Source organism: Phasianus colchicus, chromosome 33, assembly GCF_987193195.1.
Source record: "Phasianus colchicus chromosome 33, bPhaCol1.hap1.1, whole genome shotgun sequence".
In the NCBI taxonomy this organism is placed as follows: Eukaryota; Metazoa; Chordata; class Aves; order Galliformes; family Phasianidae; genus Phasianus; species Phasianus colchicus.
In genome coordinates this window covers 2,059,053-2,082,847 of record NC_143468.1, presented here as the reverse complement: position 1 = coordinate 2,082,847, position 23,795 = coordinate 2,059,053, and the positions used below count along the sequence as shown (strand labels likewise).

The 23,795-nt window shown below is 49.5% G+C and overlaps 2 protein-coding genes across 5 annotated transcripts; both read right to left on the bottom strand.

Annotated features, from left to right (window-relative positions):
• Positions 1 to 491: 491 nt before the first annotated feature.
• Positions 492 to 23,795, bottom strand: HOXC5 (homeobox C5). 3 transcript variants are annotated; one of them, XM_090128385.1, is made up of 6 exons: positions 23,766 to 23,795; positions 23,178 to 23,281; positions 5,265 to 5,419; positions 4,799 to 5,158; positions 3,017 to 3,440; positions 492 to 1,549 (listed from the first exon to the last, which is right to left on the bottom strand). In XM_090128385.1, exons 5-6 carry the CDS (start codon positions 3,411 to 3,413, stop codon positions 1,335 to 1,337), a joined length of 612 nt encoding a protein of 203 aa, XP_089984511.1. In that variant the 5' UTR covers positions 3,414 to 3,440; positions 4,799 to 5,158; positions 5,265 to 5,419; positions 23,178 to 23,281; positions 23,766 to 23,795; the 3' UTR covers positions 492 to 1,334. The 3 variants fall into 3 exon arrangements, with proteins under 3 accessions (XP_089984511.1, XP_089984510.1, XP_031458662.1); XM_090128384.1 differs by lacking the exon at positions 23,766 to 23,795 and adding an exon at positions 23,444 to 23,702; XM_031602802.2 differs by lacking the exons at positions 4,799 to 5,158; positions 5,265 to 5,419; positions 23,178 to 23,281; positions 23,766 to 23,795 and having other exon boundaries at positions 3,017 to 3,524.
• HOXC6 (homeobox C6) lies at positions 7,550 to 9,964 on the bottom strand. 2 transcript variants are annotated; one of them, XM_090128334.1, is made up of 2 exons: positions 9,316 to 9,964; positions 7,550 to 7,982 (listed from the first exon to the last, which is right to left on the bottom strand). In XM_090128334.1, exons 1-2 carry the CDS (start codon positions 9,713 to 9,715, stop codon positions 7,645 to 7,647), a joined length of 738 nt encoding a protein of 245 aa, XP_089984460.1. In that variant the 5' UTR covers positions 9,716 to 9,964; the 3' UTR covers positions 7,550 to 7,644. The 2 variants fall into 2 exon arrangements, with proteins under 2 accessions (XP_089984460.1, XP_031458683.1); XM_031602823.2 differs by having other exon boundaries at positions 7,550 to 7,958.

Here is a 23,795-nt window from a genome sequence, read left to right as displayed (position 1 = left end):
CCAATCCAACATTTGGCTTTTTTGTACCGTCGAATCTGACATTTTCCGCTGTCTTTCCGCGCCGCAAAACGCTCCGCGTAAATCAACGCGGAATTAAAGCGACAACAACAAGAGAAGGGAGCGCGGAGGAGCGAATTTAGACAAAGATGTACGGAGCGGGACGCGGGCGAAAGGGTGGGGGGGGGGATGGGGGGAGGAGGGGGATCGCTTTTTTTTTTTTTTTTTTTTTTTTTTAATAGATATCTCAGCCTTTAGCAAACCTACATTCATTACGCGACAAATAAATACACAATAATACGAAGTGCGGAGGCTGCGCGCCCTCCCCCACCTCTCCAAGCTGCGCCCGGAGGTTTTTCGGAGGGTCCGCGCACGGGGCTATTCATTTCTTTTATATGCAAATCATAATAAAATAACGCCGTCCAGACCCCCCCCCAACCCCCCCCACCCGTCCCCTTCAGCGGGGACACAGCTCCCCAACCCCCCCCCCCCAGCACACATACACACACACACAGCCCCCACCCCGGCTCAATGCGGGGCACTGCGGGGTTTGGGGACGAACGCGATGTTGTGCCATTGGGACGCGTCCCAACCCGACTGCAGGAGGAGCGAGGAGAAGAAGAGAGGGGGGGTTTCTGAGCCTAGCGAGCAGATGGGGGCTCGCACTCCCCCCCCCCCCCCCCCACAGTGCGACCCATAGCACAGCCCGGCCGCTTCCTCCCCATAGAAGGGCGAGCAGAGGGCGAGCAGGAGGCCGGGGCAGCAGCTCGGCGTCGGGCTTTTTGTCCTTTCCTCAACAGCTCTCGATTTTATTACGGTTATCATTTTATATATAGATAGATATCTATATTCCTCCCCACTTCCCTCCGACTACGGACATCGCGATTTTCAGAGCGGTTTCGCGATTTTCAGAGCCGTTTCGCCATTTTCAGCTCCATTTTTACACCACCGCGTCCCAACCACCCCGCGGACCTCTTTTAAACCCTTTTTTTTTTTTCCTGTGTGTGTGTGTGTATTTTTTGAGGATTTTTTTTTTGTCATTCCCTCTTTTTAAACATTTTTTCCGAGCAACCTCAAGGCGATTCCCACCCCCCCCCACCCCCCCAACAGAGCGCACAGGTTCGGACACTTATTAACAACCTAAAGAGCGAAACACTACATTTCTGCGTGAAGCTAAGAGCGGCTTTTCGCATCGCTAATAAGAGCTCTCCTTTGTCTGACGGGTCGGAGAGGGTACGGACCTGCGGCCATGCAGCATCCCCCTCCCTCCCACCCCCAAAATCAGAGTTTTCCCCACGGCAGCTTACAGAACGGGACCCCCACCTCCAGCCAAAGCCCTAAAGAGCCTCTTTGCTTTTCAACTTGGAATCTTTCTTCCATTTCATCCTCCGGTTCTGAAACCAGATTTTGATTTGTCTCTCGTTCAAGCACAGGTTGTTGGCGATCTCAATGCGCCTCCGCCGGGTGAGGTATCTGTTAAAATGGAATTCTTTCTCCAGTTCCAGAGTTTGGTAGCGGGTGTAGCTGGTTCGGGACCGTTTGCCATCCGTTTCTGGAAAAACGCAAAACGCCACGTGAAAAAAAGAAAGAAAGAAAGAAAGAAAAAACTAATAATAAAATAAAACCCAAACTGGTTCTGGAGAGATTTTTATTTGAAATAGATTTTTTTATGATTTTTTTTTAATGCTAAAACGGAGGGTACAAACACCAGAAGAGCAGAGAAGTTTGCTGGGGCACCGGGGGGTTTGTCACAGTAGGAGAGCAGGAGCCTGAAATCCTTCATTCTCAACACCTCCAGCTCCAAGTGCTCCTTTCCTCCCTTCCTCCTTTCCTCCCTTCCTCCTTTCCTCCCTTCCTCCTTTCCTCCCTTCCTCCTTTCCCTCCTTCCTCCTTTCCCTCCTTCCTCCTTTCCCTCCTTCCCCTCCTTCCTCCTTTTCTCCCTTCCTTCCTCCCTTCCTTCTTTCCTCCCTTCCTCCTTTCCTTCCTTCCTCCCTTCCTTCTTTCCCTCCTTCCTCCTTTTCTCCCTTCCTTCCTCCCTTCCTTCTTTCCCTCCTTCCTCCTTTTCTCCCTTCCTTCCTTCTTTCCCTCCTTCCTCCTTTTCTCCCTCCCTTCCTTCTTTCCCTCCTTCCTCCTTTTCTCCCTTCCTTCCTCCCTTCCTTCTTTCCCTCCTTCCTCCTTTTCTCCCTTCCTTCCTCCCTTCCTTCTTTCCCTCCTTCCTCCTTTTCTCCCTTCCTTCCTCCCTTCCTTCCTCCCTTCCTTCCTCCCTCCCTTCCTTTTCTCCCTTCCTTCCTCCCTTCCTTCCTTCCCTCCTTCCTTCTTTTCTCCCTTCCTTCCTCCCTTCCTTCCTTCCCTCCTTCCTTCTTTTCTCCCTTCCTTTTCTCCCTTCCTTCCTCCCTCCCTTCCTTCTTTCCCTCCTTCCTCCTTTTCTCCCTTCCTTCCTCCCTCCCTTCCTTCTTTCCCTCCTTCCTCCTTTTCTCCCTTCCTTCCTCCCTCCATCCTTTCCCTCCTTCCTCCTTTTCTCCCTTCCTCCCTCCCTCCATCCTTTCCCAAGGCGCACACAGATGAGCCAGCACTGAACCTGTTTCCCCTCACACAATAAAAAAGTGTACAAAGGAAGGGATTTCTCTTCGTGGAAATCTCTCCTTCCTTTTCCCCTCAGCCCTGGGAAGGTGGAATGGAAAGATCCGACCCTGCTCCCCTCCCTCCGCTTCGCTCCTGGTGGCATTTCTTATTTTAAAGCTCACCCTGGAAGAACATGTGTACTTCGAGTTATTTTTAACCCCCCCTTCCCCAAAAAAATGGAATATTGCCTTTTATACACGTTTTGTTTCTATGATCCAATTATGCTGTCATAAATTTGGGCGTATATAGCCTCTAAGCCTTTTAGTGGACAGTTTTACGAGCAATTGATGCCTTAGTCGTAAAATTTACGACCTCAGGTTTTTTATTATTTGCCCCGCATGGCCTATAAAACCGAGGCAAAATCCTGTGAAACAAAATCAAGAAGTGAAAGTTTTACCATGGCTCATGTGTAGTTTGGTCATCCACGGGTATATTTGTGGAGGTGGCCGTTGCTGCTGCACTTGTGCTCCTCCTTGTTGTGTCGTTTGCACGGGCTCAGCTTTGATTTCTGCCGAGCTTTTCGATCTCTCTTCCAACGTTGTTGCGTTCGTTGTCTTCTGACTGTAAATTCCTGGGTTTAAAGGTGGGGGTTCGTTTAAAAGATGGCCCGACGAACCCATGACCGTGCAGGAAGGTCGATCGGGGTGAGACCTGGGGGTTGTAGACATATCCACGCCGCTCTCAGGGTTGGAAGCCCCGGAGGAGGGGAAGGTGATGCTCAGATCCACGCCGCTGTAGCAGCACCTGGATGGCTGAACCTCAGGCACACTTCCATAATTTCCATAACTTTGCATGGCATAGGCAGCAACGTGGGGACTTTGCTTATAAAACGAATTGGCGACGTAAGAACTCATGGCGGAGGAGGGGGAGAAGGGGGGGGGAGAAAAAAAAATAATAATAATAAAAGGAGGGGCGGGGGGAGGGGGGGGGCAGAAAAAATTTGGGGAGGGGGATTTTTTTTTTTTTTTTCTTTTTTTTTCCCCCCTCTCCCTTTTTTCTTTCTTTCTTTCTTTCTTTCTTTTTTTTTTTTTTTTTCCCTTTGCTTTTGCTCTTGTTGCCACCGCTTTGATGAAGGGCGATTTGTGGCCCTTTGAAGTTCAGGGCTGAAGTGTGAGGGGGGGGGGGAGAAGGTAGAAAGAAGGGGAAGGGGGGGAGACAGACAGACAGACAAACAGACACACGCTGAGGGTGGGGGGGGGAGGAAAAAGGGGGAAGGGGTGGTGGGGGGGGGGGGCCCGTTTTGTTCCTCCTAAAGTGCAGAATTTATAGGTGGGGATTCTTTTTTCTTTTCCCCCTTCTCCTCTTTGCCCAAATATGGGATCTTTAAGTGGAATCACGTGACGGAGCCGGCCAGTCATCAATTTGCCTTGATGACCCCGAGCGGTAATTGATGGGCGCCCACGAAGAGCCTCGGGAGCGCGCAGAGGAGCGCGGTGGGACGGCGAGGCGGCAGCGGCACCTAGCGCCCAGCCCCGGCCCTGCTTCCATTTGGGGAGGGGGCATTTCCTTTCTTTCCCCCCCCCCCACCTTCTTTTTTCTTCCCCCCCCCCCCCCCCTCTTCAGCATCTCCCGAAGAAATCCGCTATTTTTTAATTCTTACCCCCCCCTCCCCGTTTTTATTTCTATATATACGCACAGCCCGACGTCTGCATACGGATGTCGTTCTTAGTGCATGGATTTATTTCTCTCCCTGTTTTCTCCCCCCTGTAGGTACATAACATACGCACACGCTCCCCCCCCCCCTCCCCCAAGCACCTCTTTCACCCCCTTTTCCCCCCCTCCACGACCCCAATTAACCACCTCCACCTATTACCGGCTTTATCTGCATTACCGGGTGGGGGATGAGAGGCGGAGCGGGGGTGGGGGGGGGTGGTTATAAACTGAGATACAACCAAAAAAAAAAAGCGACCTCGCAACACCGCGTTCCCTCCTCCCCAACTCATCTTTTCTTTAATTATTGCTCTTTTTTTTTTTTTTTTTTTGGTTAATTGCCGTTTATTTATCGATCGCCTCGCTGGAAGGAAGCACTTTTTCCCCCGCGTTGTTTTGCAGAGGGATTTTAGATCGAGGGGGCGGGGGGATGGGTGGGGGGAGACTTATGGGTGGGTGGGTGGGGGGGGGGGGAGAAGGGGGGGGGGGGTGGGGAGCTCCAATGCGCCAAAGTTTACATTCCTGTTACCTTTCCCTCTGCAATTTATGGCTGGCAGGAGCCTGGCTGCTCTCTCAGCCCTCTCTTCAAAGGGCGAGGGAAATAAATGCCTTCCAATCTCCGTTTCCAGCCCTCCCTCCTGCGCTGCTGTTCCGAGCGGGGCCGTGTGTGTGTGTATATATGTACGTCTGTATGTGTTGAGGCTGTTGAAAGAGGACGGGGGGGGGGGGGGGGGCTCAGATGCGACCCTCACCCCTCCGATCTTTGGGTTTGCACTTTCCAGATCCGAACACGTTGCTCTCTGTTCCGTATCCATCCTTTAAGAATTGCCTGCAGAACGAGCCGGGTGCCTTTCCTTCCCTCAGCGAGACGCTGAATTATAGATGCGCTCTGTGGAGAGGTGTCTGTTTTGTCCTCTTTTTTTTTCCTCATTTTTTTTCTTTCTTTCTCAAAGATAAAGGGGGGGGGGGGGGGGGAAATTCCCACTCTTTCGCACCCCCCGCTCCTTTCTCAGGTCTTTCCTTTCGCCTTCTGCTCTCCGTTTCTCTCCGTTTCTTCTCTTTCGTTCTAAGACAGATTTTTTTTTCGCTGTTGTTTTCCTCTTTCAAACACCGCCCGCACATTCCAGCCTGAAGACGAGCGAAGGATGGGCTGGGAAAAGAAAAAAAAAAAAAAAATCCTCCCGAGGCTTTATTTTATATTATTTCTTTTTCCTCTCCTCCCTTCATTCTTTTTAATCGTTATTCCTTTGCCTGGCTGCGGTCAGCGCGCACCGAATCCTGCGCTTTTCATACAATAAAACGCGATCATAAGAAAAGAAAGAGACAACAAGCGAATACTTGAGCCGCTCCGGGGCAATGTTACCACGGTTAGGTGCGAACTGCCGGGTAAATAAGGAGAAAGCTGACAAAAGAAAGGAGAATAATGATAATAATAATAATAATAAGCGGTTTTGGGGGTTTTTTTTGGGGGGGGTTCTTTTGGTTTTCTCATCCCGTGCGTTATCCGCATCCCAGTTGCGTCTCGTTGCGTTCTCAAGCGTTTCCACTCCTCCTAAGGATGAGTTGGAGGAGAAAAAGTGCGTCGTGCCCCCCCTTACCCCCCCCTCCACCTCCCTGGGAAAGGTTGATGGGGTCGAGATTTGGGTTTTGGGTTGGGGGGGGGGGTTAAGTGAAAAGTGGGGGGGGGGTGACGGCGCGGAGTTTTGGGAGAGGTTGAGAGGAACGATCGGAACGAGAGGAGAAAAAAAAAACAAAAAGATCCGCAAACCTTTGACCCGGCATCGGGGCCGAGGAGGTTCGCAATAAGAAATCTATACTGGTTTGAACTTTGGAAATCCATTTTAATCACGAAGCGAGAGGTGAGGCACGGATTCCCGATGCCACCGAACAATACAGTAACAAGACGAAGTCAAGGAGACAAAGCAAAATGTATTTCCAACCCCCCCTCCCCACTTCCCTCCTATTCCCCCCCCCCCTTCCCCATCACCACCGCTCCTCTCCTATTTTTTCTTTTCTTTCCCTTCTTCGATGATGATTATGTTTAATTTTCGGATTATTTCCGAGGTGCGGAGGGGGGAGAGGGGCTGAATTTTAGGGACGACACACAGGAGGAGATCAGTGAACTTTCTCGCAGGCTGTTAACCGACAGGAAAGGTTCCAACTGACGCTCAGAGGCCATTCTATAAACTTGAAAAATAAGATTCGGTTTTTATTAAATACTCAGCATAGTCCTCTGGACATGACCTTTATACATGAGGGTGTAACACAAGATTCCCTTATTATTTTATTTTATTATTTTTTTTTAAACTATTTTTTTTCTTTTTTTCCTTTTTTTTCCCTTTTTTTTTCCTTTTTTTTCCTTTTTTTTCCTATTTTTTCCTTTTTTTTTCCTATTTTTTCCTTTTTTTCCCTTTTTTTCCTATTTTTCCTTTTTTTTTTTTTCCTATTTTTTTTCCCTTCTTTTTTTTTTTTTTAATCTCCCTTTTCCTTTTTCTACCGCTATAGAACTCCATTCACTTTTTATACCGTGGAACATTTACAGTGCTAAACATAAATATAAATACAGGAACCACGAACACAGTTAAAAATATTCACACAGAAACTGTCACAGTTTGTAGTATGCAGTGATGAGCCCAGGTAGCTGCTTAAATACAAGGAGGGGTCCTTCGGAAATGCGGTATTTATGTAGGGGGGGGGGGGTGAGATTTTCACCACGGGAGGAAAAATGGGTGTAATGGGGTGGGGGGGGGAGGAAAGGGGGGGGGACTGAGTGGGCTGAGCCCATCTCCCAGCGCAGCGCCTGGGGCCGAGCCTCTGCGAGCCCAATTTTGGTGGAAGGGGGTCGGAGGGGTGGTGGGGGGGGGGTGATGGTTGAAAGGGGGAGAAAGTTGGGGAGGGGGGGGGTCAGGATGTGTTTGTGTTTGGGAGGGGGGGGGGGAAAGAAGTGTGCGGCTTCAACAGTCTTCATCCGAGTGAGATAAATAGGCGATGTGTGAGCAGGGGAAGGGGAAACCGGGGTGGGTTTTATTTTTTTTTTTTTTGGGGGGGGGGGGGGAAGAATCGAAGTGTGGCAGCAGCGCTGAGGGGGGGGGGGGGGGGGTTGTCCACATTTCCACGTTTCACCTTTTTTTTTTTTTGTAATATCAATCCTCCCCCACTCCCCCCCCCCCCTTCCCCGCACCCCCCTTTTCTTTTAATAATAATAATAATAATAATAATAACGTTGTGCCAGCGATAAATACGGGGGGGTGTGAGGAGGAGGAGGAGGGGGAGGGGGGGGGGTGTTGGGAAGGCCGGGATTTTTTCTTTTTCTCCTTTAAAGAGGCGGAAAAGGGGGGGGTTAAAGGTGGGGGGGGGGGGAAGCGCTGCCACTTTTCACTCCTTCTGCTTCTCCTCTTCTGTCTCTTCTCTCTTCTCCTCCTTGGCCAAACTATCGGCGGCGGCGGCCGCTGTTCCACCTCCCGCACCGGAGAGGGTCGAACTTAAATTGCTTTCTTTTTTCCATTTCATCCTCCGGTTTTGAAACCAAATCTTGATTTGCCGTTCAGTCAGGCAAAGAGCGTTGGCGATTTCGATCCGCCTCCGCCTCGTCAGGTAACGGTTGAAATGAAATTCTTTTTCCAGCTCCAACGTTTGGTAACGGGAATAAATCTGACGGCCCCGCCGGCGATCGGCCCCGTAGCCCACGCCTGGGGGAACCGAGACAAAACACACTAAAAATGGTGAGCGAGGAGGGGGGGGGCAGCGCCCGACCCCCCCCCCCCCCCATACACACACACCCCCAGCTCCCTTGGACGGATCCCCTCTCCCCCACCCTCCCCCCTCACGTTGCTTTTTAGCCCTGATTTTTATTTATGCCTCCACGTTTTTTCTTATTATTTCCCCCCCCCCCCTCCCCTTTTTTTTTTTTTTTCCTCCCTCCCCCTGTTTTTCCTTCTTTATTTTCTCTCTTTTTCCCTTTGGTTTGCTCTATTTTTCCTCTTTCGTTCCTCTATTTTTCCCCTTTATTTTCTCTATTTTTCCTCTTCAGTTTCTCAATTTCCTCCCTTTACTTTCCCCATTTCCCCTTTATTTTCCCATTTCCCCTTCACTTTCCTAATTCCCCCTCTATTTTCCCCATTCCCCCTCCATTCTCCCCATTCCCCCTCCATTCTCCCCATTCCCCCTCTATTTTCCCCACTCCCCCTCTATCCTCATCATTCCCCCTCTATCCTCCCCATTCCCCTTTTATTTTCCCCATTTCCCCCTCTTCATTTTCTCCATCATTTCCCCTTTTTTATCTCTCTCTCCCTCCCTCTCTCTTTCCCTCCTTCTTCTTCCTTTTCTCCCTTTATTTTTCTCATCCACCTCTTTATTTCCCCCCACACTCCTTATTTTCCTCTCCCACCTCTCTGTTCTCCCCTCCATTTTTCTCTTTTTCCTCCCTCTTTTTCTTCTTCCTCTCTATTTTCCCCGTCTCAATTTTTTCCATTCCCCCCTCTTTCTCCTCTCCTTTTCCTCTTTCCCCATCCCCTCTTTCATCTCTTTCTCCTTCACCTCTTCATTCCTCCATTTTCCCCCTCTTTCCTCTCTTCCCCCCCCTCCCTTTTCCCTCTCATCCCCCCTTTTCTCCCCTTCCCCTCTTTTTCTCTCCCCATCCCTCTCTTCTCCCCCACCCCCCCGTTTTCCTCCCTTTCCCACCCAATTTGAGGGGAGAGGGGAGGGCGATGCCCCCCTCGTCCTGCTTGCAGCACAACCCCACTTTCCACCCCCGTCATTAAAACTTATTTCCCCCCAGTAATATTTTGTGCTTAACTCCCGAGCAGAGCTCGCTGCACTTTATTATAGATATTTTACACTCTCGAAGTCTTTTAATTAGAAAGAGCATAACAAGCCATATTTGCTTGCAACAACTTAACAAATAAAAGGCCTGTAGCTGCAACTGTGAAGGAGCTATATTATTGTTTTTATGGGGCCATAAAAAGTCGCTCAGCCTGTTCTGCTAGGGAGAAGGTCGTAAAGATGGTTCAGTTTATTTAATTTATATCTCCGAGCTGTAAAACTTACCACTGTGGGAGTTCATACGCTGCATCCATGGGTATATTTGAATGCTAGTTTTTTGTTCTTGCGAAGTGTTCCTGTTTTGGTCACTGGTAAAATCCTGTGCGATTGATGTCTGTGTATTATGTCCCATAGAATTTTGCCTGCAGCTAGAAAGCATGTCTTTTTCTTGGTAAAAAGCATTAGATCCATAGTCATAAGGTCCTCGGCTGGAGCTAAACACAACATTATCTTGCGGTGAATAAAAAGGAGAAGAATAAATCCGGTTTTGAGCAACGGCTGCTCCATAAGTAGAAAAATGCCTGACAGGGTCATAGGCAGTTGAATTGAGGGCTACGTTGGGAAGCACCTCTTGGCCACTGGTTAGATGGCAGGATAAAGATGGGTTTGTGAAATAGGAATTCATATCGTCCTCTATACCTGGCTGTGTGATTTCTTTAATATTTATTTCTGTCTCCAGTTTGTAGTCTGAACTAGATTGTTATAGGGAAGGCTCTGCTCCAGGACAGACAAAATGACAAAGTCAGCTGACCCGGGGGGAACCAATGGGGAGGCGGGTGTCAAAAAGGGAAAAATTGCTTTTGCTTCTGTTGATTCCCTAGTTGAAACTAAGTGTGCATTGAAAGTAAGTCCTGAACCCCCCCCCAAAAAACGACCCCCCCCCCCCCTCCTTCTTTCCCCAAGGCGACTCCGGGTTTTGTTTTTTTTTTTTTTAGGGGGGGGGGGGAGAAGGGGAAAAGCGGAGCCCCCCCGAAACGGCGCTGCGTTCTGTGCTGGATGGGGAGGGGGATGGGGGGGGGGATGAAAGGGGGGGGGGGGGCATTGCAGCCCCAGTGGGGGTTGGCACGGATTTCCCAACCCAACTTTTCCCTCCCCCCCCCCCCCACCTTCCCATCCCTCCATTCTCCTCCCCTCCCCCCACCCCCACCCCCAAACCCAATTTTCCCGCTGGAGGTTTGGACGCACTGTGTGGTTTTTCTCCTTTATTCCCCCCCCCCCCCCCCCCCCCAACCACCCCAACCACCACCTCCCCCCTTTTTATTCTTTTATTTTTTTTTTAAAGAAATGTTTGCTTAATATCTCGTAATAAAACAGCTCAGAATTCACGGCCATAAATCTCAGATGTCCACAGAATATTAAGCCATAAATTACCGGGAGTTTTTTTTTTTATTATTATTATTTATCCCCCCCCCCTTCCCCTTTTTCCCCCCTCCCCCCCCCCCCCCCCCACCTCCTGTTGTAGCCTTGGTCAATATCACAGAACCAAACGGTTGTGTTCCTGATGAGAAAATATTACATAAAGAGAAAAGAGGGGGAGTGAGGAGTGGGGAGGGGGGGGGGTAAAGGAGGAGGGGGGGGGTTGGGGTGGGGGGGGAAACATGGCGACTTCTGAACTGATAACGTCTTTGAGAGCATTCCTAAAGTGTGTCTTTGGGAGGGGGAAAGGGGGGGGGGGGGGGAAGAAATAACAAGGAGGACAGACAGACAGACCACGAACACGCAGCACTGCGAGCTCACGTCAGCCCGAAGTTCGCTTTTCTCCTGGTTTCCAGTTTGACGTTTCCCTCCTGCACCTCTTCCTTTTTTTTTTTTTTTTTTTTTTTTTTCTCGGTGCTGGAAGGACAGATGGACGTTTTTCCAGCAGTAAAATAATAAAAGAGAAATGGGGCAAACAGTGGGAGAGCTCGTGTTGGTCGCTGGTGTTGTGGGGGCTGAGGATGGGACCTCGTGGTTCGTGGCTGCAGCCATTGGGGGTTGCGGGTATTTCCAGCTGATGGGGAAAAGTTCGATGGCAAATATTGGGTGAGATGAGAGTGGAGATTCTGTTCCCTTTGGGCGGGTTGAGGCCAGGACTGATGGAAATGAATCTCGTCTGATTTCATCTGATTTTCGTCGCAATTATTTCGAGCCATCAGTGACCCCTGAGACGTGCAACGTACCTGCAGCTCTGCTCACAGCTCGGGGTCTCACGGTCCTGATTTTTTTTCCTATTTACAAAAACCCTCCACGAAAGAGGGGAAAGTCGGCCTCCCAAACCTTCGGGTTCACGGTTTTTGAATTTGTGTGGGGTTAGAAGAGCCCCTCTGGGCTCCAATCCGAAGCTTAAAGCGTTTGTTTGCTCTCCATCAATTCACTTCGTTCCTTTTTAGCGATGTATCTCGAAAAGATTTGAGCTGACAAAGAAGGGCCGGAGGGCTGGAAAAGGGGGGATGGGGGGGGGTGAGGTTGAAGAGGGGGGGGGGCTGTATATTTTTCCCCCCAGCTATAACAGGAACCCGGATGCCAAAGGATTTTATGCTCTTTTTCCTCTGTGTAACAAAGCAAAGTAATCAATGGTAGCAATAAAACCATAAACGAGACTGCAACTGAAAAAAAAAAAAAAAAAAAAGCAAAAAAAGCTCGTGTATTCATCTTCTATAACGTGAAGGCTTCCCCTAAATGTCACCGGGGGGGGGGAAATAAAAATAAAAATAAAGTTTGGGACCCAAAGGAGGAGAGAAGTGCGTTGTGTGAGCTGCGATATTTTAGCGCTGGGTTTCATTGGGGTGCCTAAAAGCTGCCCAACTTGGCCAGGTTTCAGACTGATGGACACGGGGGGAGGAAGCGTGTCGTCGTCGTCGTCGTCGTCGTCCCCCCCCTTAAAAAAAAAAAAAAAAAAAAAAAAAAAAAAAAGCTAAATAATAATTAAAAAAAACACAACGAACTTCGGTTTTGCTTTCGTTCCCTTCCTCTTCCTCTCGCCCCTTCGCCCCAATCCTCACTGGTGGAGCCTGAGAGAGGATTTAGGGGAAAAGAAAGAAAGAAAAGGGGGGAAAAAAGCATAAAAATGAGATGGCAAAGGGTTTCTGTTAAGCGTTGCCCCTCGGTTGGAGGCGGGGGGGTGGGATATAGGGGGGGGTCTCGGCTCTGTTCTGCAGCCCCCGGCCCTGGGATGAGTTGCTGCCATTGAGTTCCAACGCAGGGATGGAGGGAGGGATGGAGGGTTCGTCCTGCCAGCGCATTGGAGGCTGCTCAGCTCCGTGGGTCGGAAAGCTTTGGGGCACCCATGGAAGGGTGATGAGAAGCGATGCCCACTCCTCTAAAGTTTGGAGGTCAGAACGACGTTGCAAATCTCTCCTTTTGGGCTGTTTAATTGTGACCAGCTTGATTTTATCGCTCTGTTTTTGCTTCGCTTCCCATCTCTTTTCTTTTACGCACATATATATAATTTCTTTATTTTTTTTTTGGTCTAGGTGCTCGGGGGGCTGTTGTATCCCAGACCTGTGTGATAACCGTGTGACTGGGAGTCGAGAAAAGTTAAGTGTTTTACGACTTCTCTAAACAGAGGGCAAGTCTTAAAAGTCCGCTCGATTTATAGTGAACACAAACCAGCTGCCGCACAGAAACTGCACACAGAACCCGCTCCCCAAGCTCAAAATCCACCAGAAAAGAGACGCAGAGAAAGACGGGGATGGGATGGAAGGGGGGGGGGGGGGGGGGGGGGAGAAGGGAAAAACACACACAGACACGAAAAGAATCATCATAATACTAAAAAGAACGCATCCACCCCAAAAAGCTCCAGCGAACACAACTCCTCATCCATCCTAAAAGGGCGCTTTTACCCATTGCAGCCCCTCCATATACATCCATACGTCCCATATATACATATTTCCCCCCCCCCCCTCCATCCCACCACCCCCCCATCGATATTTTCCATCACTTTGCAGATTTCTCGAAAGCTTTCCGTCCAAAATCCATCGCTACAAAAATAATAGTATTTATCCCCCCCCCCCCACACACAGACGCGTCCTCCCACCCCCCACGAGAACACGCACAGGGAATTCTGTGGGGCTCTTTCTGGTTAAATTGGTCTGCAAACAATTATGTAAACTCATCAGCAGAAGCAAGAACAGATGTTTTATTAAAAGTGCTACACAGCGGTGGAAATATGTACACGACTTCGAGTAGCTCTCGAATAGGAGTTGCTCTTTGTTCCCCGAAAAGAAAAAAGAAAGAAAAAGAAAAAGCGCCCATAGAAAATCCCAAATAACATTCGCCACTCGTATGCCGTATTTCCCCCCCCCCTCCCCTTCCTTTCCATCCCAGCACTTTTTGCTCCCCCCACCCCCCCCCGTCCTCCTTCAGCCCGTTTCTCCCCGCTCTGATGTTCATAGAGGGGAAGGAAAAGGAGAGGGGGCAGCGGGGGGGTGAGGATGAAAAAACACATCCCCCCCCCCAGTTATAATTAGCGAACTGATTTAGGAAAAGGGGGGGGGGGAAGGCTTTCAAAAAACCCGACGACAAACAACGTTACAAAGAAAAAAAAAGAAAACCACGCAATGCCAACACGTTTCCCATCCTTCTTCTAATTACCGAAACAAATCCAAATGTGACCCCCCCCCCCCCTCCTAATTTAGCCCCCCCCCTCCTCACTATTGCTGTCAGCCGCTGTTTGCGGGATCGCTGGGATTTGTTTTGTTGCGGCCACGTTGACCGCTTGGGGCTGAGCCCGGCCTGCTTCCTCCCCCCCCTCCTCCTCCTCCTCACTTCCCTCCCCCCCCCACCTTTCACACACACCGTCCTCCTCCCTTCCTTCAGTACCGTATGGGGGCAAAACCGCCCCCCCCCCAAAAAAAAAGAAACAGAGTGAGAAAGCTGAGATTTATTTCGCATTTTTTTTTTTTTTTCGGCACAAAAGCCTCTTTTAGGATACAAAACCTTTTCTTGGTGGTGGTGGTGGGGGGGTCGCATAGCATCAAAGTAGAGAGGGGTTATGTGTGTGTGTTGTTGTGTGTGTCCCCCCCCTCACCCCCCCTTCGGGCTGCGTTCGCACCTACGGCCGTATTTCAGCACAAGCAGCTCTCAGAGGTAAACACAGCGATGCCATTAAAAGCCTTTTTATTTCAACCGATTTCACCTTCTATCTATACGTTATCTCAGCTTCCCCCCCCCCTTTTCTTCTCCCTTCCCCCCCCCCCCTTTTTCTTTTTTTTTTTTTTTATTATTTAACTTGACATTTATGGCACACGTGAGCCCCAATTATTTATTTGGGGGCTTTCGCTGGGAATTTATTCCTGCTCTTTACAACGGGGTTTTCCTGGCCTGATGTTACTTTTGGTGTAAATAAGGCTTAGGAAAACAAAAAAAAAATGAGAGGAAAAGGAAATTTGGGAAGAGGGGGGTGAAGGAAATGAAGGGGGGGGTGGAAAGGGGGAAATGAAAAAGGGGGAAATGGAGAGGGGGGAAAAGTGGAGGGGGGGGAATGGAGAGAGGGGGGAAATGGGAGGGGGAGTTGGAAAGGGAAAATAAGAAAGGGAAAATGAAAGGAAAATGAAAAAGGGGAAATGGGGAGAGGGAGAAGTGAAGGGGAAAAAAAAAGAAAAGAAAGAGAAGGAAAAATAGAAAGGAGGAAATGAAGAAGGAAAAATGAAAAAGGAAAAGAGGGAAAGTGAAAAGGAAAAATGTGGAAAGGGGAAAATGGTGAAAAAAAGGGGGGGGGGGAAATAAAAGGAGGAAAAATAAAAGGAGGAGAAATAAAAGGAGGAGAAATAAAAGAAGGTAAAATTAAAAAGGGGAAAATAAAAAAGGAAAAATAAAAAAGGGGGAAAATAAAAGAAGGAAAAAATTTAAAGGGGGAAAATAAAAAGGGAAAAATAAGGAAAAGGGGAAAATAAAAAGGGAAAAATAAGGAAAAAAAGGAAAATAAAGAAGGAAAAATAAGGAAAAGGGGAAAATAAAAAGGGAAAAATAAGGAAAAAAAGGAAAAATAAAAAAAAAAAAGAAAAAACCCGATCACAACCCCGAACTCCCGGCGGGTTCTGCGCCATCGGCTGCCTCTCCCCGAAATGATTCGCATTGTTTTGGAACCGTTTCATCCCTCCTTCACCCCCCCCCCCGCCCCATCACCATCACCACCACCAACCATCCCATAATTACAGCCTCGGAGCGATGCGGGCGGTTCTTAATTAAAAAAAAAAAGCAAACTTCGTCATTTAAAGAGGACGAAATGACGAAATCTCCTTTCGACTTCGGAGCTTCGTCGGGCCGCTCGAAGTTTTGTTTTGTTTTTAGAATGGGGGGGGGAGAAGGGATTTGGGGAGGGGGGGGGGGGGAGGATGGGGCTGTGTTGGGTTAATTAACGCCTAATTAATTCGCCTCCCGCACGAGGACGGGGAGAGCCGTCATTAGCGAGATACACCCCCCCCCCCCATAATAATAATAATAATAATAATAATAATAACAATAATAATAAAATTACATCTCCGAGAAGAGCTCGAAACCAAAATAAAACAAAACAAACTGAAGAACGCAGCTCCGTTTCCTCCGTTCATCTCCAGAGATACGAATTCAGTTTCGCCTTATGGCAAAATAAAGACACGGGGGGGGGCAGAGATGCCGGGGGGGGGGGAAATTTGGGGTTGGGGGGGTGGGATGGGGGGGGGGTTTGCTTTTCTTCCTATTGATTTTTGCTGCTGGGAGGTGGGAAATGGCCTTCAATGTTTGGTTGTTGGTGCTTTGCTTCTCGGAATGGGTTTGGGGAGAAGAGGGAAGGGGATGCAAGCGGGGGGGGGGTGTTAAAAGGGGGGTGAAAAGGGGGAGGGGGGGTAAGAATGGATAGAGAGACGCGCGTTCTATGGGTGCACCTCTAATAACGGAGCTGATGGGGGTTTTTGTCTTCGGGTTCGGCTCGGATTTGTAGGGAAAAGGGGGGTGATGGGGTGATGGGGGGGGGGGGGTAAAAAACAAGAAGCAAAGAAAAAAAAAAAGGGGGTAAAAAGAAAGAAAAGAAGAAGGCAAAAAAAGAAGGCCGAATTCTGGAAATTGTCAAAACACGTGTCTGGCCAACAGGAAGCGGGGAGGTGTGCGGGGACGAGAAATTCATGCGTCCCTCCTCCTCCTGACATGGATTCCCTTCTTTCCGCACAGCCCCGAAAGGCACCTATTTTTTTTTTCCTTCCCCCCCCCCCCCTTTTTCCTCTTTAAAGCTTTATTTTCTCTTTTTTTCCTTCTTCTATTTTTTTTTTCCTTCCCCCCCCCCCGTCTTTCCTCTCTCTCCCCTTTTTCCAGATTTATGGGCGCAAAACCCTTCCTCCCCTCAACCCCCCCAACAACCTCAACGCACGAATGCACGCAGATGGGTCTCCCAACCCCCCCCCCCAAAAAAAAAAGAATAAAAATCACGGAACAACTCGGCAAGAAAAAGCACTGAAATATTTTTAAAAAGGAAAGAAATGAAAGAAAAGTGGGGAGAGGGGGGAGAAATAATAAAGGGGGGGGGGGGGAAAAAGCCCCAATTTTTGTAGGGAGAGGAAAAATCGTGGAGTTGTTGTTTCCACGGTGGTGTCTGGGGGATGCGAGACATTCGTGGGGGTTTCTGTGCTAAAAGTTGCGGCGGAGTGAAGGGAAGGGGGGGGTTAAGAAGAGGGGGGGGGTTGTGCGATATTATTGTTATTATCGCGATGATGATGATTCGCTCCAATGGGTGAAAATGTTGCCTTTTTTTTCTTATTATTTTTTTTTTCTATCCCGTCCCAATTCCGTTTCTGATGTTACGATGAGAGGTGGGGGAAAAAAAATAATAATAATCAGATTTCGGGTTGTTTTAGTTGGGTTTGTTGGGTTTTTTGTTGTTTTTCGCTGTTCGTTTTGATGAGGATGAGGAGGAGGAAGGGAGGGGGGGGGGAAAGGGGGGGTTTTTCTTTGTGTGACGTTCCCAAAAAAGAGGGAAAAGACGGCGCTCGTGACGTCACGTCACTTTGTGGCGTAATGTTGGGAAAGCAGAAGTTTGGCTCCGTCCGTTGTGTGGGGAAGGGATGGGTTGCGAGGATGAGAAGGAAATAATAATAATAATAATGATAATAGAAAGGAAAGCGAGCGTTCGTGCGCTCTGCAGTGAGAACTCAGCGGAGAAAAATGGTTGTCATTAAGTAAAGGCGGTTTCGCACTTCATTCTTCGCAGATGCGCAGGCAGGAATTTAATCGTGGGTCGCAAGAAAAAAAAAAAAAGAGGAAAAGTACAGAGCGATCATTCAGGAAACAATAATCGTTTGCCTTAATGATGGTTTTGTTTTGTTTTTTTTTTCTTTTTTTTTCCTTTAAAGAGGCGATTACTTAGGGAGAATTAAACTATATATTTGAAGGCGGCCCCCTTTGGGTTTGTATTTTCACATCGTCTTTAATCGAGCAACGATTTCGTAGTTGAGGATTTGCTTAAATATACACGTATTTTCGGGGGGGGGGGGGGGAACAGATCCAGGGTTGACATTCCTTATCTGGTTTGATGTGTTCGTGTAGATTGGAGTGATTTAAAGCAGGGTGATGTGGAACGGAAGGCGCTTAGGGAGGAAAAAGGGAGGAAAGAAGGAGAGAAAGAGAAAAGAAAGGGGGGGGGAAAGGAGGAAAAAGGGGGAAGTGAAAAAAGAGGGGAGGTAGATAAAAGGGGGGGTGGAAAAAAAGGGGGGAGAGGGGAGAAGGGGGGGAAAGGGAGATAAAAGGGGGAAAGGAAAAAAAGAGGAGAGAGGAAAGGAGAAAAAGAGGAGAGAGGAAAGGAGAAAAAAAGGAAAAGGGGAAAAGAAAAAAAGAAGCAAGATAGAAAGTTTAAAAAAAAAAAAGGAAAAAAAGGGGAAAAAGAAAAAAAGGGGAAAAAAAGAGAAGAAAAGGAGAAGGAGAAAAAGAGGGGAAAAAAAAGGAAAAAAGGAAAAAGAAAAAAAAAAGGAAAAATAATAATAATAATAAAAAAGATTAAAATAGAGGGGGAGGGGGGTGGGGGGGGGGGGAAGAAAAAAATATATATATATGAAAAAGAAAAGCTCAAATATTTCACACCGGAGGAGTTTGAAGCGGCTTTGAGAAACTTTGGGCAGTTCGGAAAGGTTCAGACGAAGGTTTATGGGCGGGGGGGGGGGGGAGAAGGGGGGGTGGAAAGGAGTTCGGGGGGGGGGGGGGCGGGAGGAGGGAAGGGGGGGGGCACAGCCCTAGCGTTAAAGCATAGAAAGCTCTGTGCGAAGTGGGGGTGATGGGGGGGGGGGGTCCTTCGGGTGATTTTCCTTTTCTCCGGCCCATCCTCAGCCCCCCCCCCCACACACACGGTGACCCCCCCCCTCCCTACAGACCCCCCCCCCCAACTTCTCGGCGTTCTTTAAGGCACGGACAGTGTTGTTGTTTGGAGTGGGTTAAAGGGGGATTGGGGAGGGGAGGGGGGGGGTTAAAAGGGGGGGTTGGAGGGGGGGGGGGGGAGAAGGAAAGGCACCAAATTGCGGACGTGCGAGTTTCTGTCACTTGGTGGCAGTATACAAAACAAGTAAACAAAAACGTGAGGAAATTTAAACGCTCCAGAGAGGGGAGGGGGGGAAGAGATGGGGCGAAATGGCGGGGGGGGGGGGGGTCCTACCTGTGAGACACCCCCCCCCCCCCCCGCGGTCCAAACACACACAACCCCCATCCGCATCAAGGAAGCTCTGATTGAAATGTTGGGTTTTCTTTTCTTTTTCCTTTTTTTTCTTTTTCTTCTTTCCTCACCGCTCTGCTCTCCCCCCCCAATTCCCCACACTTCCCCCCCCCAACACTCGGTATCCCTTTTTCCCCCCCCCCCCCCTTTTCCCCTTCTCTCTTCCTCCCCGCCCCCCATTGAAGCGGTGTCCCTTTAGTCTGGGGACAAAGCCTTTTACAGCAAGGTGTGTCCCCATGCGACAAAGGCAGCGGGAGCAGCGTGTCCTCTGCAGACTGCGTCCAGACACCGCAATTTCGGGGACTTCTTTTATTGTGTTTGTGTCTGGGGAGGAGGGGGGAGGGAGACTGGGCCGCTTTTCGCCTCTTTTCCCCCTTCCCCCCCCCCATCCCGAGCTCCTTTTTCCCCCTCACACCCCCGCCTGGAGGTCAAACTGCTCCGCTGCCAAAAAAAAACACAACAATTTAGGGCTCCCTGCCTCGATTTCTCCCTTTTTCTCCCCAAATCCGATCCCAAGATTTCCCTCCCGGCGAAAAACAAATCCGAAACGAAAAGGCCCTTTTGAATTTTGTCCCTCTTTTTTGTTTTTTCCTTTTTACCCCTCAACACAAACGCTGACAATTCCAACTATTTTTTCCCCTTCTCCCCCCCCCCCTTCCCCTCCTTCCTTCTTTTATTTTCCTCCCCCCGCGCATTGCGGGGATTACAGCCCCGCGAACCGCAGGCGCAAAAAATCCCCAAATCTCCAACTAGAAAAAAGCTCTTAATCCCCGATGTTCCGCAGCAGCTCTTCCCAAAGTCTAATTTCCCTCTATGACTAATTATTTTTATCGCCCTGCCACTCGCTCCTTTTTCTCTCTTCCCCCCCCACTCCCAAACTCAGCTCCGCACATTTCCCTCTCCAAACCCTTTCGCCGCGTTAAATCTACGGCCGGAAACGCGGCCAAAAAGAAGAATAGGAATAAACTGACAATCGTGACATTTATTGGTGCAAAAAAAAATAAATAAAATAAAATAAAATAAAAAATAAAAGCCATAACTCAGAACGGCGGCTCCGCTGAAAATGGATCCGCGCACGGCCGCGTCCCGCACCGCACCTAACGCGGCTCAGCGGCCGTAGATCATCTATTTTTTCTGCTGGGTTTGTTTGATTCGTTCCCCCCTCCCGACCCGAATTCCTTCACACACCACAAGTTGGGAAATCGCCTTCCTATCATCGCTTTTTTGTAGTTCCAAGTTGGGTTTTTGGGTGGTGGTGGTGGTGGTGTTGTCGGGTTTTTTTTGGGGAGGGAAGGGGGGATTATGTATTTTTTTTACCGGCTCTGACAACGCGGATTTGGCACAAGGAGAATTTGGCACAAGGCGGATTTGGCGCAACGCTGCGCTGGGTCGAGCGCTGCTGTAACCCCGAATTTGCGCCCACCGTTGCGCGCAAAGCACCGCGCACCTCTCCCAAACGCACCCAAAATCTTTTTTACCCCCACCTCACCCCCCTTTCCCCCTCCCCACCAGCCCCATTTACACCCCCACGGGTCAACAGCTTCCATACTTCGGCATTAAACTGCGCTGTAAACACATTCGGAGGCGTTTGAAACAGCGCGGTTTCCAATTTCCCATTTCAGTCCGATCCTCCTTTATTATTTTTTCTTTTTATCCCCTCGCTCCATCTGTCGAGGAGCGCTTCTTTCTGTTATTTCCCCGCGAGTCCGTATCAATAACACGTGGCACTTTTCCTGCATCCCTCCCGAGCGCTGCTGGTATCGATATACGGCGCGATTTATTTCCTCTGCTTCGGTTTGGGAAAAAGAAGAGAGGGAAAAAAAAAAAAACAACCAAAACCCAACACACACACACAAAAAAACCAATTCGGCGCGCATAAATCATCGCTTTTTTTTTCCATCTCCGCGCCTTGAAATGTTTCTCGGCTCTGCTCCTCTCCGAAGAGTGACAACAACGTCAGCTGGGAAACCGAAAATCAATGCCTTAAAAATTTGGGTTCGGTTCCAGGCCTCAAGGAAACGGGGAGCGAACGGCCACGGGTTGGGAGAAGAGGGGGGGGAGGTGGTGGGGAGCGGGGGGGGCAGACGGGATCGCTCTGAAAACAATAAAAGATCCCATTTCTGTAATCATGTGGTTCCAATAAACACTCATTGTTTGCTCATAAAATGTCTTTACGACTCGAGTTGGAGGCGCAGCCTTCACACAACGCCGGGTGGTGCTGCTTGTATTTTTTTTTTTTCCCCTTCCCAGCGAACAAAACCGTCTCTTCCCGTTTTATTTTCTTCCCTTTCATTTCTCCTCCCGGCCCCAAACCTCTTGTTTACGTATTAAAAAACCCGAGAAATAAGAAGAATAACACTAATAAAGCGGAGAAATGCACTTCGGCTCCGCACAGCTGCGTTGAAACCCTCCCGTCAGAGCGCAGCTCCGCTTTCGCTCCCGATAATTCCCAGCCCCGAAGGCCGACGCAGCGATTCCCCCGATTTCCCCCAAAGCAAAAGGGCAGAGAACACAGAACGGCTCCGCGAAACTTCCTCAACCCGTCCTTATGTTTTAATTATCGTTCGCATTTCATTCCCTGCCCCCCCCTTTCGCCCTTCCTTCCCTTCACTCCCCCCCCCATCCCCACCGAACTCCTTTGACGGATCGCACCGGGGCCAGAAAACACCCGAGAACTTCAGCCTCTTTCGCTAATGAACCTCTGCGAACGCCCGCTGCAAATTAAAAATCAGGGAGGCCATTTTTTTGGTGAAAGAAAGCGCCGGAATAAATATAAATAGAGAGAAAAATACATTAAAAAATCATTTTTTTTTTTAAACCCAACAAGGCAAACAAAACAACCAAGCGAGAAACATCGCGCACTTTTCCCCTCCTTCCCGGCTGTTCCAGCGCTGCTGCACCCTAAAAATCGCCTCCAGGAAAGGAGGAAAAATTAAAGGCAGAAAATCGCCTCCCCTCCCCCACACCTCCCTGCACGCCGGGTTCTATCGTTTATTTGTTGGCCGTCCCTATTTCCTTCTGCGTCCGTCTGTCCGGCCCTATAACGCGCACCCCATAGCGCAGCCCGGTAGCAAATCTCTGCTCGCGCCCCGCTTTATTTTCCTTATTATTAATACTAATAATTGCTATTATTTTATACATATGTATATTTTTTAAACACAGGGGAACGTCTCGAGGAAGAAAAGGAGCTGCAACCTCGAGAGGAAATGAAGTCACCGCGTTATAGATCTCCTTGCACGGCAGCGGTGTATACACGGAGATAGATAAGATTAGATGATGGATGGGTAGGTGGGGAGGGAGGCGGATGGAGAGGTAGGTGGGGAGGTTAGCAGGGGAAGGGTCACCCTTTAAATCTCACACGTTAAACCTGAATTAAAATTGCTGCAGGGGGAGAGAAAAAAAAAAAAAGGGAAAAAAAAAAGAGGGGGAAGGAGGGGGGGGGGAAATAAGGGGGAGAGAAAAGAGTGGGGAGGAAGGGGAGGGGGGGAGGAAGAAGGGAGGGAGGGACTTCCACGCAAATAAAACCTAAAAGGCATCACGGCGTTAACTACTTCGCAGGAAAAGCGGAGCCCCTCCCGAAAGCGATGGTTTTCATTTACGGAGAACGCGGAACGGGGGGGGGAACCCCCAAAACCGACCCCAAAAAACCGACCCCAAAAAACCGACCGCCCCCCCACACAAACACACACCGGAGAGCTCCGCGCCCCCAAACCGCGGCGTTACAGCGATGCGATCGTCCCAATTAAAAAAGAAAAAAGAGAGAGGAAAAGCGTCGGGATGCAAAGTGTCGCTCGTTTAATCGGCGCGCTTCGTAAATTAGGAACGCTTCGCAATTAATTAACGCGGAGAGGAGCAGGCCGAGGCCGCCGAGTTCGAACTGTGGGAAGGGAAGGGGGGGGGTTACGGGATGGGGGGGGGCTATGGGAAAGGGAGGGGGGAGTTATGGGCGTGCAAGGCCGAGCCTCGTGCACGCAATTAGCAGCGCGGCTCATTAAATATGGCTCAAGCCCAGCCTTGGCCGACCCACCCGCGCTGCGCCGGGCCGCCCCTCCGCGCATGCGCTCCCCCCCCCCCCTTTATTATTATTTCATACATACATATATATTTTTTAAAAGGAAAACTTGTACGGCCGCATTCCCCCCCTCCATCCCCACACAGTTTTTCCCCCCCCTTCTTTCCCAGCGCGCCCCTCAACCTCAACCCCCCCATTCTAAATCCTCCCCCCCCCCCCGCACCACCGACCACCTCCCGCACCCCGACGTGACATCAGCGGCCGCGGAACCCTTTCTTCCCCCCGAACGAAGCGCATCTCTGCCGCCCCGCAGCAGCTCCAAGCTACACCCCTCGCCTTCCCCTCTCTCGCACCGCGATGCATCATTATCCCGAACACCCGCGCTATGGATCATTAGTTACACATTTTAACCAATAAGGGAACACTTACCAGAGGCTCCCGTCTCTCCCCCTCTCTCTCTCTCTCTCTCCCTGTCTTTTTTTTTTCTGTCTCTCTCTCTTTTTTTCTCTGTTCCACTGACGCCGCGGCTTCAGCTCCACGCAAAAAAAAAATAATAGTTAAAAAAAAAAAAAAAAATCCAAACAGTTCTTCTGCTTGGGGAAAATGGGGGGTGGTCGAGGAGGAATCTCTCTCTGTTTTTTTTTTTTTAAAAGGGGGGGCTTGAGGTAAAAAAAAAAAAAAAAAAAGGTATTTACAACTGCTGGTGCCCCTCATCACCGCATCCTGAGAAGGAAATGCGCCGCGTTTTGCCCCTGGGGGTGGGGAATAGGAGGCGGCAACCAGACGCAGCAGTAAACTCATTAATGCCAAAATGCCCAAAGCAACCGAGAATTCCAGCCCCGAGGAGAGAGAGAGAAAGAGAAAAGGGGTGGGGGGGCGAGGGGGGCTGAGGGAGTTTTGCTGTTGTTTGGGTTTTTTTCCCTCTCCTCCAAAAAAAAAAAAAAGATCATCATCACGCTAATAATTAAAAGGAGGGGAGGAGGGTTGGGGGGGTGGGGGGGGGGGATACCATCCTACCCCTGGCACTGCTTGGACTGTTAAAGGAAA

Coding starts and splice junctions, on each gene's coding strand:
- HOXC6 (XM_090128334.1), bottom strand. CDS start 9,715: ATGAATTCCTATTTCACAAACCCATCTTTATCCTGCCATCTAACCAGT. Junction 7,983..9,315: donor GCGTATGAACTCCCACAGTG/GTAAGTTTTACA, acceptor CACCATTTTTAG/TGTGTTTTGTCTCGGTTCCC.
- HOXC5 (XM_031602802.2), bottom strand. CDS start 3,473: ATGAGTTCTTACGTCGCCAATTCGTTTTATAAGCAAAGTCCCCACGTT. Junction 1,550..3,016: donor CAAACTACACATGAGCCATG/GTAAAACTTTCA, acceptor GCGTTTTTCCAG/AAACGGATGGCAAACGGTCC.